At 44.3% G+C, this 15,561-nt stretch overlaps 1 protein-coding gene across 2 annotated transcripts in view; it reads right to left on the bottom strand.

Annotated features, from left to right (window-relative positions):
• Nucleotides 1–946: 946 nt before the first annotated feature.
• The window catches only part of LOC123022184 (gamma-aminobutyric acid receptor subunit rho-2), a 42,417-nt gene continuing 27,802 nt past the window's right edge, over nt 947–15,561 (bottom strand). For both annotated transcript variants that reach the window (XM_044427686.1, XM_044427696.1), the window contains 7 exons: nt 15,214–15,281; nt 10,651–10,874; nt 9,225–9,307; nt 7,124–7,264; nt 5,643–5,795; nt 4,926–5,122; nt 947–1,581 (listed from right to left, as the gene is read on the bottom strand). In XM_044427686.1, coding sequence (XP_044283621.1) covers nt 1,273–1,581; nt 4,926–5,122; nt 5,643–5,795; nt 7,124–7,264; nt 9,225–9,307; nt 10,651–10,874; nt 15,214–15,281 — 1,175 coding nt within the window. In that variant the 3' untranslated portion in view covers nt 947–1,272. The remainder of the gene's footprint in view (nt 1,582–4,925; nt 5,123–5,642; nt 5,796–7,123; nt 7,265–9,224; nt 9,308–10,650; nt 10,875–15,213; nt 15,282–15,561) is intronic.

The raw sequence follows: 15,561 nt of genomic DNA, 5'->3' as shown, positions 1-15,561 counted from the left end.
TTTCTAATCCTAATTTAGGATGAAAGAAGGTCAGAAAGAAAAGGACAACAGAAGTGCAGAAAATGTTACAGGCCAGGTTTTACCATTTTAAACCTGCTCAGACTAGTGAAACTTAAAATACTGCTAGATTGGAATGCACTTGACTTGGCAGCACACAGAAAGCGCAAGCAGCAAATATTATTCTGTTGGGAAAAAAACAGAGGGCCTTCCTAGGTGGAGAGTTTAATTCACCATTGTGGTTTTAATTCACTGCGGCTTTTGCTTCTGGATTCTTTGTGATATCGAGATGGGATCCTCTCCATGTTTTTCCAACTTTTTAAAATTTCTCTGCCTCTCTGTATGTTCCACTATATAACATCAAGCTGGCACTGTTGCTTAGTGGATTTGCACAGCTACACAAGAGCTTCATTCCACCATTCCCCCAAATGCTGGGTTTTCCCTGAGCAAATAAACCCCACAAAATGCTTGGAAACTTGGAAAGCATGACAGAAGCCTTGGAGGATGCTGCCATTGTCTAAAGCACTCAAAACCCATGATGAATGAGGCATAACGAGCATCTTGCGGAAAAGCTTAGAATGCCAAGGAAGGCATCCCATCAGGACAACAGATTGGAGAGTGAGCTAGGTGCTGCCCAGGTGAGTCAGAGGTTAGTACCAGGATAAATAGCTAGTAGCAACTGGCCCTGATACGCGTTCCAGTCAAAGATCAGTCTCCATAGAGAGTGAGAAATCGAAGGGCTAACTTCTGGGTGAGTGTATCTTTTCAAAATGTGTTCAATATTTAAACAATACTCTTTCAATCATTTGTTTACTGATTGCAGAATTTAGCTAGAAAAATCCCACCAAGTTTTTTTGACTGTGCTCTTGGTTTGATTTTTCAGGTGTATTGTAAAATCAGTGTTCTTCAGCAGTATCCATACCACACGTGCTTTTTTCAGGTACTTTTGTTTCAAATCCTGGAAATTCTGGGGGTCACTGTTAGTGCCACTTGTAAAGTAACTCCAGCAGCAGAGTTCAACAGGTGTCTGTTTCAAGTATGAAAGATGAGACTACCATAAATTAAGAGAGGGATGGGGAAAAGAAAGCAACTGGCACAAGTGAATAGTTTCCAATAGTGTTATGCACAGCGCCTCTTGGAAAAACATGGCCAGTATCTTCATGCTTCAGAGTTGCACCAGGAAAAAATTGTTTTCTTTCTCAGATGCCATGTAGTATCAGAAAGCTCAACAGAGTCTTCTAACCCTCTCTGGGGTCAATCCCTGCCTCACCATATTCAGCAAAAAACAGACCAGTATATTAAGTTAAAAAATATATAAGTGCCTGGAAATATTAATCTTGAGTATTTGTCAATGGCATGTGTGTTTTGCATGATACGTAGACTAACGTGTCCCTTCAGCCCTCTTTTCCTTGATGAATGAGTCTCGTTATTCATGGCCAGATGAACCACCATCTTGTCTTGCTTATCCTCCTCAGTCCCCACCTGGCCTCTCAGGTAACCTTCCAGGCTGTTGGCATCTGAATCACTGTATATACCGTCCAGCATCATCGTTTTTGTAGAAGGTATTCCACAAGTGCATGGAAACTAAGGAAACAGAACAGTGAAATAAACAAAACAGGAGACATTATGTAAAATATTTGTTCTTGTTGCAACAGTAAATTACATCACTGAAGGAGTCTTGGGGTTGGATCCAGTCTTGTGCTGAATGAAACTCCCAACTCAGGTGAACCCATGGGCAGAAATGAGAGAGGCAGGTTTTGGTGTTTCTCTCTCTACCCCAAAAATCTTTTCTGGAGGATCAGGAGGACCTTCTAGAACATGGGTCCTCAAACTATGGCCCGTGGGCTGGATCCGGCCCATCATAGAGGTTTTGGACTAGCCACAAACACACACGCACACGTGGCAAGGCAGTGGCTTGCTCATGCAGAGATTGTTTTGGACTTGCTCAGAGAAAATGACCGCTGCGTGAGCAAGCCACCGCCTCGCAGTGCGCATGCCCAGCGGCAGATTGCTCACACAGAGATCGTTTTGGACTCACTCGGAGAAAACGATCTCTGCGCACGCACGCCCCCCCTGCCCCGCACTGGCCTGCGCCCCCTGCCCGCACTGCCTTGGTGGCCCGCTCCCACTACCAGAACCTTTCAACTGGCCCCCTGTTGAAAAAGTTTGAGGACCCCTGTTCTAGAACATAGAAACAGAGCGAATCAGAAGGGGTCTCCTGGGCCTTCTAGTCTGACCCCCAGCTCCAGCCGGCTCCACTCACAACGTAGAGCACCATGTGAGGGGATGCTACGGGGTGGAAGGTGAAACCAGCTGCTGACAAAGATGGGTTATAAAAGACTCATATTGGCAGCACTGAAGTGTGGTTTCACTGGGTGTTCATTCATTTCTGAGCAAGGTGCTGGGGCTGATCTTTACGGCCTGGGACTGCACATTTCTATGAGAGCCTATGCACAGCTCAGCAATGTTTGGTGAAGGTCTTCTCCAGATACCTTGCCCGCTGTGATCTGGTGAGAAATTACTAGGAAATAAGACCTGTTCTGTGGTGGCATCCCATCTGTGCAATGCTCTCTACACTTCTGTCTTTGTGTCATTGTAAATGTAAATGTCTTTTAATCAATACGGGTTTTAACACAGCACGATAATCTAGAGTTTTATTGCGGCTGCTTTACAGGAAGTCCTTTTTCACACTTCACACAGGTAATCGATGGAATGTGCTACCTCTAGATAAAGTGATGGCCTCCAAGTTGAGCAGCTTCCAATGACAGCTGGACACATTCATGGAAGGTCAGGCTACAAATGGTCCCTAGCCGTGATGCCCACGTGCAACCTCCAGTATTGCAGGAAGACAGGTAGCACACCTATACATTTCGGTTGCTGGCACTCTTTTCCTCCGTCGCTGGCCATCAGGGTGGCTGCTGTGGGAAAACAATACTGGACTTGCTAGTCCTGGGCCTCCAGTGTGAAGGCCATTGCCTTTTGGTCCTTCCTGCCTCTCTTAACACGCTTTTATGTCTTAAGATTTCTTTAAAAATTAACCGGCATATTATAAATCAAAGAAATGATGGGAGTTGTAGTCTAACACATCTGAAGAGTATCAGGTTGGGATCACTTAAGGAATCAAATGTGCTCTTCTGACAATGGCACTATGTAAATTTATAACGTCTATTGGAGAAAATAATTTTTCTGGGTGGCAGAGGAATGCATCTTTGCAATCTAAAATGTCACTAAACAAATGCCATTGTTCAGTGTGAGCCATCAGACCCCACAGAAGTGGCTCAGGCATTTCAGCAATGCACTGTCCTGCAGCAGCATCTCAAAGGAGGTATCTTCTGCTTAGAAGACCCTTCCATTGTCTTACTCTTAGATTCTTCAGCAAATTACACTTCTTTTAGTCTTACCAGTTTGCTTCAGTAAAAAGAGCATTTTGTGCCTGGGCACCCCCAACCATATAAAATGGCACCCCCATTTTATAAGCAAGCAAGCCCCCATGGCAGCCATTTTGTGACAGCACCCACAGCACTCCCTTAGAATTCCAGATGTGCCCCAAAAGGTTGGAGATCCAGGCCTTTGGTTGATCCAGCACAGCTTTTCCTGTGTTCTTATTCTTTTGATTTTTATTGGGAGTTTTTATCCTGTTCCTTCTTGCCTGCCACAAAAGTTTCTTTATTCTAGTTTCATTATGAGTTACTTATTATGGGTTGGATCTAGCATGGCCTGGGATAGTGAGACACAAAGTGCCGTGCATCTGGAGGGCACCTAGTTGTTTCTTTCGCAGGTACCCTTTGCCTATCACAGTTTCCATGTTTGCTTCAGTAGCTGTGCACTTTTAAACCATCACCTTGTTGTGAAATAATATAGCTGAGGATAAAGAAACATGTTTTCTTTCAGGCAGTAACTCTGGCTTATGTGATTGTCGCACTCAGAACAAGGACATCGCAAACGATACTTTTCTGACAGGAATAAGTTTTGAGAGTGGCACTGAAGTGAAGCACTTGATTTTTAAAGCAACTGAATGTAAGGAGCCTCTCTGTGGAAATGTTCTGCCCCTCCTATCCCGACAATTAACAACAGGAATAGAAACTAATTGTGACTCACCATGAAAATCCAACAGGTCCCGCTCTAGACACACAAGTGTCCAAATAAACAACCGAATGGCCTGAGATGAAGATGGGGAGCCCCATTTGCCCACTGGGCCCCCAGTGAACATGGGGTGCCATTCACATGCAAGGCCGGATGCGCATCTCTGCTGGCTGCATGTGGATCTGGCTTTAGAAGCTCCTGCTTGGCATATTTCACAAGAAGTGCACACGGGATGCATAAGCCACACCAGCATCTGTTCTTGTCACTTAATTAATCAATTCATTAATTAAGTTGCTTTATCAGATACCCTTCAGGAAGAGGGCTTTCTTAGGGTGACACAAAATTGGAAACAGATGCGATAAAACCATAAAAACAAAGGCAAGGTCACAAGAGACACAGAAGATACAACTTCTGTGGAACGCAAGAGGCCAATCCGAGTGCATCCCATATCAAGAACTTTCTGCCTTCTATGATACAGGTTGAAGCCAGTCTTTAAGTGTGGCTTTAACTAGCCAGGGGTTTATAATATTTCTTCAGCAGAAAGAAAAAGCAATGCAGCAAACACAGGGAAACGAAATGCTGAATTCCCCCTTCTTACCCTCCCTATATTGTCTCTGCCAAAGTCCCAGGTTGCAGACTTCCCCAGTTCTGATCCGAGTTTCTTTCCCTCTGTGGTTCCTACCATCACCAACTCCTGCTTTAGGGGTGTCAGGGCTCTGGTTTCAGCTCGAGTGTTCTAGACAAAAATGGTTCACACACACAGACACACGAGCATCAGAGTCGTATCATGCACATTCGCAAACCTCTAATATTTTCAGCTCAGGCACACAGGAAGCGCCCCTCACCCTCTCCCGTAGCTTCCGCTGCTTCCGCTCTTGCACGGTGGTCAGGTAGTTCACTGCTGCGTACTCTATCACCGAGAGGAAGACGAACACGAAGCTGACCCAGAGGTAGATGTCCACAGCTTTGATGTAGGAAACCCGAGGCATGGAGGCGTTGACGCCCGTGATGATGGTCGACATGGTCAGCACAGTCGTGATCCCTGAAAAGGGCCCACACACAGTTTTACTCCAAGTGTCCCCACGGATTAAGCAAAGAACTTTGTTTGACCTCGTCCCAATGGCCACAGGAATGGGTCTGACTTTCAGATATACAGCAGACCTGGGGCGTTTTGGGCAGGATCCAGTGCTGCCCACATACTAGCACAGGAGCAGGAAGCCAGTGGATCTAGGAGCAAGTTGAGCTGAGCCGAGCTGAAGCCCTCGTTTCCAGAGCATGGCAGCTCTGCAGAGGCTGCAGAAAGGCGCTCCAGTGTTATGTGTTGCTCCAAAAAACACACATTTCTGCTTTTTCCCATGGATGCTCTAGGTTTTTTCCTCTGTGGTCACTCCTTCTATCCATCGCCCTTATTATATGCCTCTCCCTATTTCTTTTTGCAGAATACAGTCTGAGGCATGGAAATCAGCGTGAGGGTGTATGGTTTTTCATGAGCGTGTGTGGAAGTTTTCTTTTCCTTGGATAGGCCATTCTGTGCTTTGTACATTCAGGGTGTAATCACTCACCTAATGAAACCCTTGCAGGCACAGCTCTGCGGTCTATCCAGAATGACACCCAGGACAGCATGACCATCAGCGTGGCGGGAAAGTAAGTTTGGAGCAGAAAGAAAAAGATATGGCGGCGTAACGTAAAGTTAATGTAGAGGCGATTGTACCAGCCTGTTGGGAGAAAAGTACTTTAATAATGGCAGCTCTTAACATGTGGTGTAACCTCTCTGTGGAGCTATGAGCAATAATTCAGTGAAAGGCAGTGCTTATTATGACAGGACAATGCCTGGGAAGGGGCAGAGAGGAAAAGGGAGTGGCGCTGGAAGAAAGGAATGTGAAAGGGAGGACAAGGGAAAGGGGAAAGACTAATATGTAGAATTTTTATATAGATAGCACTTGCACAGTGTGATTAAATTTAAATACTGTCTTAATCGCAAGCTTTTATTCTCCCATCTGGTAGAGATAATCTCTTCAATGTGTAGGTGTATCATTTGGGGTAACTTGAAGTTTATTGCGGGGTTCATACCTCCATTTTCTTATTTGTCATAATCATCTGGAGGTACTACACATGATGTGCATTGTACAAATATGACTACTGTAATTGGGTGGACTTAGAATTTATATTATGCTTTATTGTATTTGTATTTGTTTCCTTTGTATTTGGTTAATTGTTGTGAACTGCCTGTTGGCTAGAGAAATGAAAATAAATGAAAATGAAAAACAAACAAAGGTGAAGTGATGTTGCCAAGGCAAATAGACCATGCTACTTAAGATTGTCACTAGGCAATCTGCCATACGAAGTGCAGCTTTCATCCATTAACAGTAAGTTAGGGTAGAGGACCTCTGACACATTTCCATGATGGAGGAAACCCTATAGATGACATTACTTGTAGCATCAAGTGACCTCACACATGACTATGTTTGCCCATGTCTGCATTAAAACCTGTATTATGTCCATTTAGTTTGAAAATGGATATCTGCCTTGCAGTACTTGCTTTGTGAAAGAGTGTCAGCTTGGCCCACTGCAGCCAAACTAGATGGGACGCCGGAGACCCCTGAATGGTGTCATCTCAGTTCGGCTGTCAGTGTTTAGTGTGAACATTTCTTGGTCCTCACAAATAAGAGCATGTGAACAGAGAACGGACAGTCTCTGCTGTCTAGCAGTGAAGGTGCTGTGAATGCTCTGGTTAAAACTTTTATTCAGCTATAAATCTTGCTGGGTGACCTTCTTTCTGTTAGCACAACATCTCTCACAGGGTTGATGCGCAAATAAAATAAGGAGGGTGATGGGAAAAGCCACTCCTGAGATGGTGCAGTTAAAGGGAAAACGGGGTGAAAAGGGTAACTGGAATGGGGAAATAAGTACATAAATAAATGGAAGAATTAAATAATAATGGCCAGAAAGCAGCTTAGTGAAACTTTTGGTATTTCACTTGACAACTTTATGAGACTAGGTTATAAAAAGATTCAAAACAAAATTAGAAAGAAAGCCATGATACCAGTGCTACTATAGAAAGCAAGTCTGGAGGTCGTGTGAAATTTTTGTATCAGAAACTGAGACAAGGAAATCTTTTCATCTGTTTTCAGGGATTCGTTCCCATTTTTCCAGTATAGCATGAGATCTTCATCTGTGTAGGCATCTGTAGGTGTTGGGAGCAGGGGTGGGAGCAGAAAAAAAGGCTATTTATAGACTCATTCCCAGGTAAGCATAAGTATGACTATATACTAACTGTCTTAAATCGGCTCCCTTCTACTCAGAAGTAATCCCATTCTATTCAATGAGCTTACTCTCAGGTAACCATGCACAGGACTGCAACCAAGATGTCCCTTTCCTTTCTTTAAGGGGCTACAATAGATACATTAGAGATCTATCTATTTGCTTGAGAATTATTGGCACCATCACAGAGTGTCCATTCCCAAAATTCATTATGGAAAACCACGGCACTGTGGGGAAAGCAGTATAATTTGCAGCATTCATTGTTGGAAGATGACATGGCCAAACAGTGAGACCAAATAGGATCTTGTCATCTCAGCAACATGTGATACACATTCACTGAGGATATGATTCATTGGAATTCAGGTCCATATAAAACATTTGCATAATAAACTGTAAAATGAATTGGTTTGGCCTGTTCAATAAAAGAAAAAGCATTTCAGAGAAAAACAAACAGGAATTAAGAAGGAAACAAACCAATAGGGACTGTTGCTAAGAAGCAAGGTATGATTATGTTGATAAATGCTGCTCTTATGAATTCTACTGAAAGGATCATGGAGCAAAGTCAGTGAATTGATGGAGCAGATTTTGTTGCTGGCAAGATTCTGTACATTTCAGAAGGGCTGGTCTTCTCCAAGGATATGGCTCACTAAGCATGCATGAGATTCTCCAGAATGGCCTTGCCCTCTCTCCACCCTCCATGGCCTTGGGGCCCTTTTTACAATTCTCCTTTTCCTCACCATCAGTGGGCAGCCAGAAAGAGACAGTAGAAAGGAAAAGGAATAGACAATAGGCCCTTCATACTTCCCTTTGCTCATTGGACCTAGTTCCCCACTATAAGGCGGAATAGAATGCAGACTTGTTCTCCACAGAAGAGAGTCAAGAGAATTCTGTGCCTTCAGTTACAATCAGTCTCTCCTCTTGTAGGATGAGGTGCCTCTAGAGGCCAAAAGTTTAAAAATGGAAGACGCTTGCAGGCACAGCTGGATATGCAGAGGTGTGACTAGGCATGAACATGCTGTTGTTGTTAGTTGTAAACCATTCAGGCAGCCTCTGGCTAAGCAAACAGTATGTAAAAGCTTCTATAAAACAAGCAAGTAAATAATTAAATCAGTGCGAATCAGCCATGAATGTCAGAGCCCAGAAGAACAGCTCACGCTGCCTCCCTAAAAGCCCAATGGCATGGCATGGCACGGCACGGGTAGAGCCTCCAAGCCTGGCAATGTGCACTGCAAGAAGTGCGCTGGCATGGCATGGGCTCACATGTCTCTGCTGCCTGGCTGCCAGTTAAGTGAAATGGGAGATGTGAGAATGTCATGCATTTTGCAGTCGCTTATTATGGATGAAATAAAGGGGAATGATGAAGTAGTGGGGCTTTTGCTTTACCCCTTAATGTGCTGCTTCAGCCTTAGTTTCAAGTGCTGTGGGGTCTTGTGTTTCTTTGGTTACCATGGCACTTTAACTCCTGCCCATTGGCCATGCTAGCAGGGACTTCTGAGAGTTGACGCCCAAAATATCTGAAGAGCTTTTTTCTGCCCTCCCCAGCATAGATATTTTCCTCAAGATTCTATATACTTTGTACTCTGTGCTCAATCCACTTCTAAATGATTATGATGCTTAACTTAGACAATATGACAGCCTTCCCCATCCTAGAACCTTCTAGACATGTTAGACAAAAGTCCCATAATTCCATAGCCATTAATTCTGGGAATTGTATTCTGAAAGTTTTGGGGGCTGCCAGGTTCAGAAAGGCATTAGTAGACTCTAAGCAGATTCCATGGATTATGTGGTCTCTTCCATACATACATCCCCATTAATTTAATCTCATTAGTAACTGAGTAGCCATCTCAGAAAGCATTGCCAACAGAAATGCAAATACCACATACAGCTTTCAAGCTCCAGTGTACATGTCTGTGAATCTAGTGGAAATCGGCTGAAGTCCATGTTGCACATTGCTGTCACTGTGATCCTAGACATTCCAAAAGGGAAGGAAAAGGTAAGTTTCACATTGACCGTGTTCACATATCACAACAGGCAAACCTGCATGATTACCATGGTTTGCCATTTCTTACCATGATCTACTTAACAATCAAATGGTTTTTACTTCATCATGGTTTCTATCCTCCCCATTCAGTCCTCTCACAGTTGGCATGCATCCTATCAGCCAGTGTGACTGAAATGCAAGGCCAGGATGCATCACTCCCTGCTTATGTCACCTGCCTCTTACTCATTGGCCAACACTCAGAGTCTGGATGGTTGGAGCAGCTCCTGTAGCTGCCACTCTTTCCAGAGGACTCTGTGGTAGTTGCATACCAAGACCATGGAAACCATGATCCTGGGTTCAGACAACACAGTGAGCCATGGTGGTATGGAAAAACTATATAACAAACAGGTTTCTAAAGACCAAACCTACCATGATGAAATAACCATAGCTGGGTTCAGACGACATGACAGACCAACAACAATTAAAAAACACCACAACTTGTGTTGTCTGAAGCTAGCCATTGTAGCAGGATGTGTTCAAAAACTTTTCCACATAAGACTGCTTGCCTCTTAATCCATTGGAGCTAATTTTGGTTTCATTGCAGTGGTGAAATCTGACCACTACACAAGCATTTGCTCTAGGTGCCAGTGGGCCGCCTTTTCCCTGGCTGTATATTCACATGCTACATTTGAACTGCTCCTTTGGAGCACAGTGCAACCTAGAGGTTATGTAACACAAAAGCAGGAAAGGAAAAGTTCCTTGTGCAGAACTTGGCTCTCAGTCCTGCACTGAAAGTTAGGGTAGAGACAGTGATTAAAAACCTTGTGTGGAAAAGCTCTGCACTGAGAAATACTCATATATTAAGATATCCTGAGTCAGTTTAAAAAAAACAGGAAATATGGTATAGGTATTGGGAGACAGATGTGCCACTCATCACGAATGATGCTATGTGGGATATCTGGTACACACTCAAAGAAATTTTTCTACCATGAGGCAGAAAGAAAAAAGGAAGGAAGGAAATATAGAGATAGATATGCTCTATGAAAAAAGCACCATTTTTCCCCTAGGAAGAATATACCACACTTTAAACAATCAGAAAGCATGGCATCAGGAGTGTAGCTCTGCAGCAAGACTAAGAATCATTTGCACAGAAATGGTAACAAGAGCACATTTTGTATCTGAGCAGCACAGAACACAGAACACCACTGGTTGCGTAGGAAAGGTCTTAACTGCAGCTGGAACAGTACTGGGCAAAACAGACCCGACATTCACTCATTGGCCGCTTATAATTGCCAAGGCCTTCCTAGGCAGCTTACAGTGCAATTCACCTCATACTGTAGAGCACGTGGCCATCCGGGAACACCCGCAGCATGATGTTGTCAGTGGTTGTGTCATGAATGAAGGATCTTTTAGAGTGAACAAAGAAGACATCCGGCACCCAAATCTTCTTCACCAGCCTGCCATCGAATGTCATACTCTTGTTGGTATGACTGGGAAAGGAAAGGCGCTCATCCTTCCAGTAGTGCCTCAGATACAGGGTCATTGTAAAATCCTGCATGGGGAGTGGGGGGGGGGGAAGGAGGGAGAGAAAGATCTGTTGCCACTATAGCCTCCCTTCTGTGAAGAACGAGCGGAACAAGATGCAAAGCGGATGAGCAGATCCCCCAAGCGATGCCACTGAGGGTGGAGCACCAGAAGTGACATTCGGAGATGTAGACCTGGGTCTCCTGTGTGTGTGTGTGTGTGTGTGTGTGTGTGTGCGCGCGCGCGCGCGCGCGCGTGCGTGTGTGAGAGAGAGAGAGAGAGAGAGAGAGAGAGAGAGAGAGAGCACACAGCAGGGGAGTGTACTGAGAGTGTGGTGCTGGCAAAGAGGTCTTTCACTCTTTTGTCCGTGCTTTAAATCCACCCGTGCCACACTTCTACTTGTCCCACAGAGGGAAAATGTGCAGATAGCAAAGACTGCTGCAGCCACCTGGTCCTTCAGCTGGGACAACCTCTATCCTGAGAAGGACAGAGGTGGTGCCATTTTATTGCAGGTGCCTGGTGTTTAGGTTCCCTGCTGGAGGAAGCTGCAGCAACCATGCAGCTGAAGAAGTGCAATTGGAAGAAAGACATTTCCGCATTCAGTTCTATGCTACAGACATTTTCTTTCTTTATTTAGAATTTTTGCATGCCGTCCCATTTGCATGAGCCTTGGGACGGCTTCCATACAATAAATAAACAAACCATATAAATAATGCACATAAAATCCAGATTCACCCTGGCTGTAAAATTAAAGCCAATAAATAATATTAAAAGTTGTTAAAATGTTGTTCAAATAAAAAGGTCTTGGCCTGGTGCCAAAAAAATAAATAAATAACAACGGCGCCAGGCGGACCTCTCTGGGGAGTGCATTCCATATGTTGGGCGCCACCGCAGAGAAAGCCCTCCTCTGGGTACTTAGTCTCCTAATTTCTTTCACAGAGGGTTCTCAGAGGAGGGCCTCTGCTGCCGATCTCAGGGGGTGGGAGGGCAAATATTGAAGAAGGCGTTCCTTTAGGTATCCAGGTCCCAAGCCATTAAGGGATTTATAGGTGATAACCAGCACCTTGAATTGAGCCCGGACTTCGATGGGGAGCCAGTGAAGCTGGCAAAGGACTGGGGTTATGTGAGAATAACGCCCAGTCCCCGTCAGCAACCTGGCTGCTCTATTTTGCACCATCTGAAGTATCTGGACTGCCTTCAAGGGCAGCCCCATGTAGAGCGCGTTACAGAAGTCCAACCAGGAAGTAACCAATGCGTGTGTCACTGTCGCTAGGCAATTGTCCTCCAGGTAGGGACGCAGCTGATAGATTAACCAGAGCTGAAGGAAAGCGCTCCTCGCCACCGCAGTCACGCAGTAATTAATATGAAAACAGAGCTCATTAAGCTCAACCCACAGGTGAACAGAAGGGAGATTTCCAGGTGGTTTTGAGCTCCCAGAAGCCCATGCCAGTATGCCAATGGTCAGGAATGCTGGGACATGAAGTCCAAAACGTCTGGAGGTCTATTTTCTTTTATACCTAGCCTTGGTTTAAATAATGAAACAGTATCATGTGACTTCAATCTATTCCTTGGAGCCACTTTTTCTATTGCTATTTATGATAGTTTTGTGGTAAGAGAATGACTATACTTTGCACCAAGAAGAGAGCATGTGGAAGATAAAGCATCAGCAAAAGCTGCCTCAGTCAAAATGCCTTGGTGTACCAGAAATGACATTACTTCCTCTAGCTTAATTTCTCTAGCCGCTGTGCCAACTGTTTCTTCTCTGATGAAGTGGAAGTCCTATTACATGTTCCTAATAAGTTGGCTGAGGTTGGATTGCTGTTCAAGAATCAGTGAGTGTCAATGACTGACTGTGTAACTGTATACATCTACTCAGAAGTAAGTCCCGGCAAATTCAATATGGTACATGCCCAGTTAAGTGTGCATAGGAATGTAGCCTTAGACTCTAACTCAGGTGTGGACAATGTGTGGCCTTCCAGATGTTTTGGCCTATAACTCCCATCATGCTTTGGCACTGGCTCTCCTGGCTAGGGCTGATGGCTGATGGAACATGTGGAGGGCCAGAAGTTACCCCTCTCCCCCTTGCTCTAGCTAATAGAATTTGACTGACTATACCTAACAAATGAAGGATTAAAATCCAGGTATTTTGTGCATGTATATTAAAACATTTATATCAACCTTCAATTTAAAAAAAAATCCATGGCAGTGTACCGCTATGAGTTTGTCCATTCCCACCTTCCTCCTAGTTCCAAAGACTCAAGACAATCCTTTGAAATGCAGTTGTTTTATTGTAACTCCACCGTGGAGGGTTTAAATAGCTTTTAGCAAAGCTATAAGGAGAAGCCTCTGCTCACGTAAAGGGTTGAGTCCAAACTGGAAACTTCCCTGTGGTAAGTTTCCCCCTTTCAATAAGACTGAGGCTCCACCCTCAGAGGGCTCCTGCCACTGGAGAGCAAGACAGCAAGCGGGATGGAGACCCTCCACCAGAGCAGCTTGTCTCTCCTGATGCCTCCCCACTGAGGCAAGGCCTGGGCCCCACATCCCCCCTTCCTGAAAACGCTTCCCGTGACTCTTCCAGAACAGAGTGACTCCCCCACTCACTGTGAGAAACATCACTAAACAACCTTAAAGGAGCTTCAAAGGTTCCAGTCCCCACTTGTTCCTGCCCTTCCAACTCCTCCTCTTCCTCCTCCACTTCAGAACCTGACCATGGCTTCCACTGCACAGCCTGCCGTGGACAGTAACTGGTCCACTCTGTGCAGGTACAATAAGTCAGCCTTTCCTAACTTAATGCCTTCTGAATGCTTTGGAACACTGCCCCCATCAGTCCCAGCCAGCACAGACATTGTGGGGGATGATGGAAGTCATATGCCAAAACAAGGGGAGGGTACCAGCATGGGAATGCAAACAGTAGGCCGTGAAAGAGTTGCACGGGAATGATTAATTAAACTGGTAGCAGCAGTAAAAGGAAGAACTAAAATTGCATTGCATCAGAACAAAGATTCAGTCTTTGCTCCAGGACTTAGAGATGGCAACATAAGTACCAAGTCAGCGCTCGGGGCTTCCACAGGTGGCATGTCCACAGCACAAAACAAAACAAACACAAATGTAATTTGCACATACAAGTTTGCACAAATCTGCAAAGGACCCTGACTCCTAAGGACAGCTCTATTTATAAAAAGGTAAAGGAGGTTTGATTTCAGGGAAAAAAAACTCGAACAGAAAGATTCAGTGGGAAGCACTAGGAGTAAGTGAAAAACCAGCTAATCCAGCTAAGAAAATGGTAATGAGAAAAGAGTTACTAAGTGGCCTTGTTGAAAAGGGTAAAATAGCTATCAGGAAAAGTAAACTTACTTTGCATTCCAAGCAGAAATATAAATGTTCCTTGTGTTCCTAAGCAAGATTGTACCTAAGCATGCCATGTGTTCCAAAGGAAGATGTGAGTAATCTTTGTTATCCTAAGTTTTGCAAGAGAAACGAGACACACCAGTAGTGAAACTGTTAAACAGTCAGGATAAAGAAGGCATGCCAAAAGTGTGCAAAGAGTGCTACATTGCACAAGGTTTTTGGTGTGACCTCTGAATGACATTGACTTCTTGCATGCAAGAGAATAATGTTTGCGTGTACTACAAGGGGTGAGGCTTCAGCCTCTCCTGGGACTGAGCTTGGAGTCCCACGGTCCCCAGATACCCTGCGTCCCAAGATGCTTTCAGTCTGGACTCCTCAGCGTGCTTCTTACTTCTGCGCCACTTTCCCAAGCTAGTTTCTTACACACCCTTGTCATGGTGGCTGGGAAGGAAAAGAGGTGCCACCTTCCCCAGACTCTGACAGCTTTCAGGGATGAAACATTCCAGTGCAATCCGTACCAAGAAACACTCTTCTAACGATTAATTCTCATAGAGTCATATCGTGTATACACTGGAGCATTAAGAAATAATAATGATCATTTATCAAATTGGTCTTTATCCGTACCTGAATACTTGGACACAGAGGGCTCCACCAAGAAGAACAGATTATGCAGCCAGTTAGTCCTTATTTCCCTAACTGATTTTCCATGGCAAGGAAAATGATAGAAAATACAGAGAGAAAACATGGCAGAACTGTAAGTAGAACCCACCTTTGCTGGAACCCCCCCAGGAAAATTTTAGGAATGTTGAGGAAGGCCAATGGTGCTGTAAAGGCCTTGTGGGCAAGCATCCTGCAATGAAGCATTTTAAGGCAGAGCCATATTGATATTCCTACCCACACTAATCTCCTAACAATTTATTAGTGGCATGAAATAATTAAAGCTTAGTTGTCGAGCCCCTTGCTTTCATCTGAAACCAAAGTATGAGGTCAGTAATAATGCTTAAATGAAAGTTGCATACCATGTCAACCTCAGAAATGCTGTCCAAGCTTTCAACTTGCACATCTACCCCAACAGGAATCGCAGGACCTGTGGGAGAATGAAATTAAGATATTACAGGTGGTCCATTGTAACACTCCAAGTTTTAGATACCTGCAGGAAAGGATGTTAACATTATTTCTAAGGAGACCAGCATCGCTCTGGCTGATCACCACCCGACCCAGTTGCTCATGTTACATCCTGACAAAAGGGATACAAATGTTAAAGCACAGCGAAAAGATTTTAAAATATTATAATACTAGCATTATACTGAATAGTATTTAATCAACACCATCATATATATGTGTTTGCGTGCATGTTTTTAAATAAA

Source organism: Varanus komodoensis, unplaced genomic scaffold (assembly GCF_004798865.1).
Source record: "Varanus komodoensis strain SLA01 unplaced genomic scaffold, ASM479886v1 scaffold1, whole genome shotgun sequence".
NCBI classification, from domain to species: domain Eukaryota; kingdom Metazoa; phylum Chordata; class Lepidosauria; order Squamata; family Varanidae; genus Varanus; species Varanus komodoensis.
Note: the sequence above shows the minus strand (reverse complement) of the source record. Positions and strands in the feature narration are given on the sequence as shown.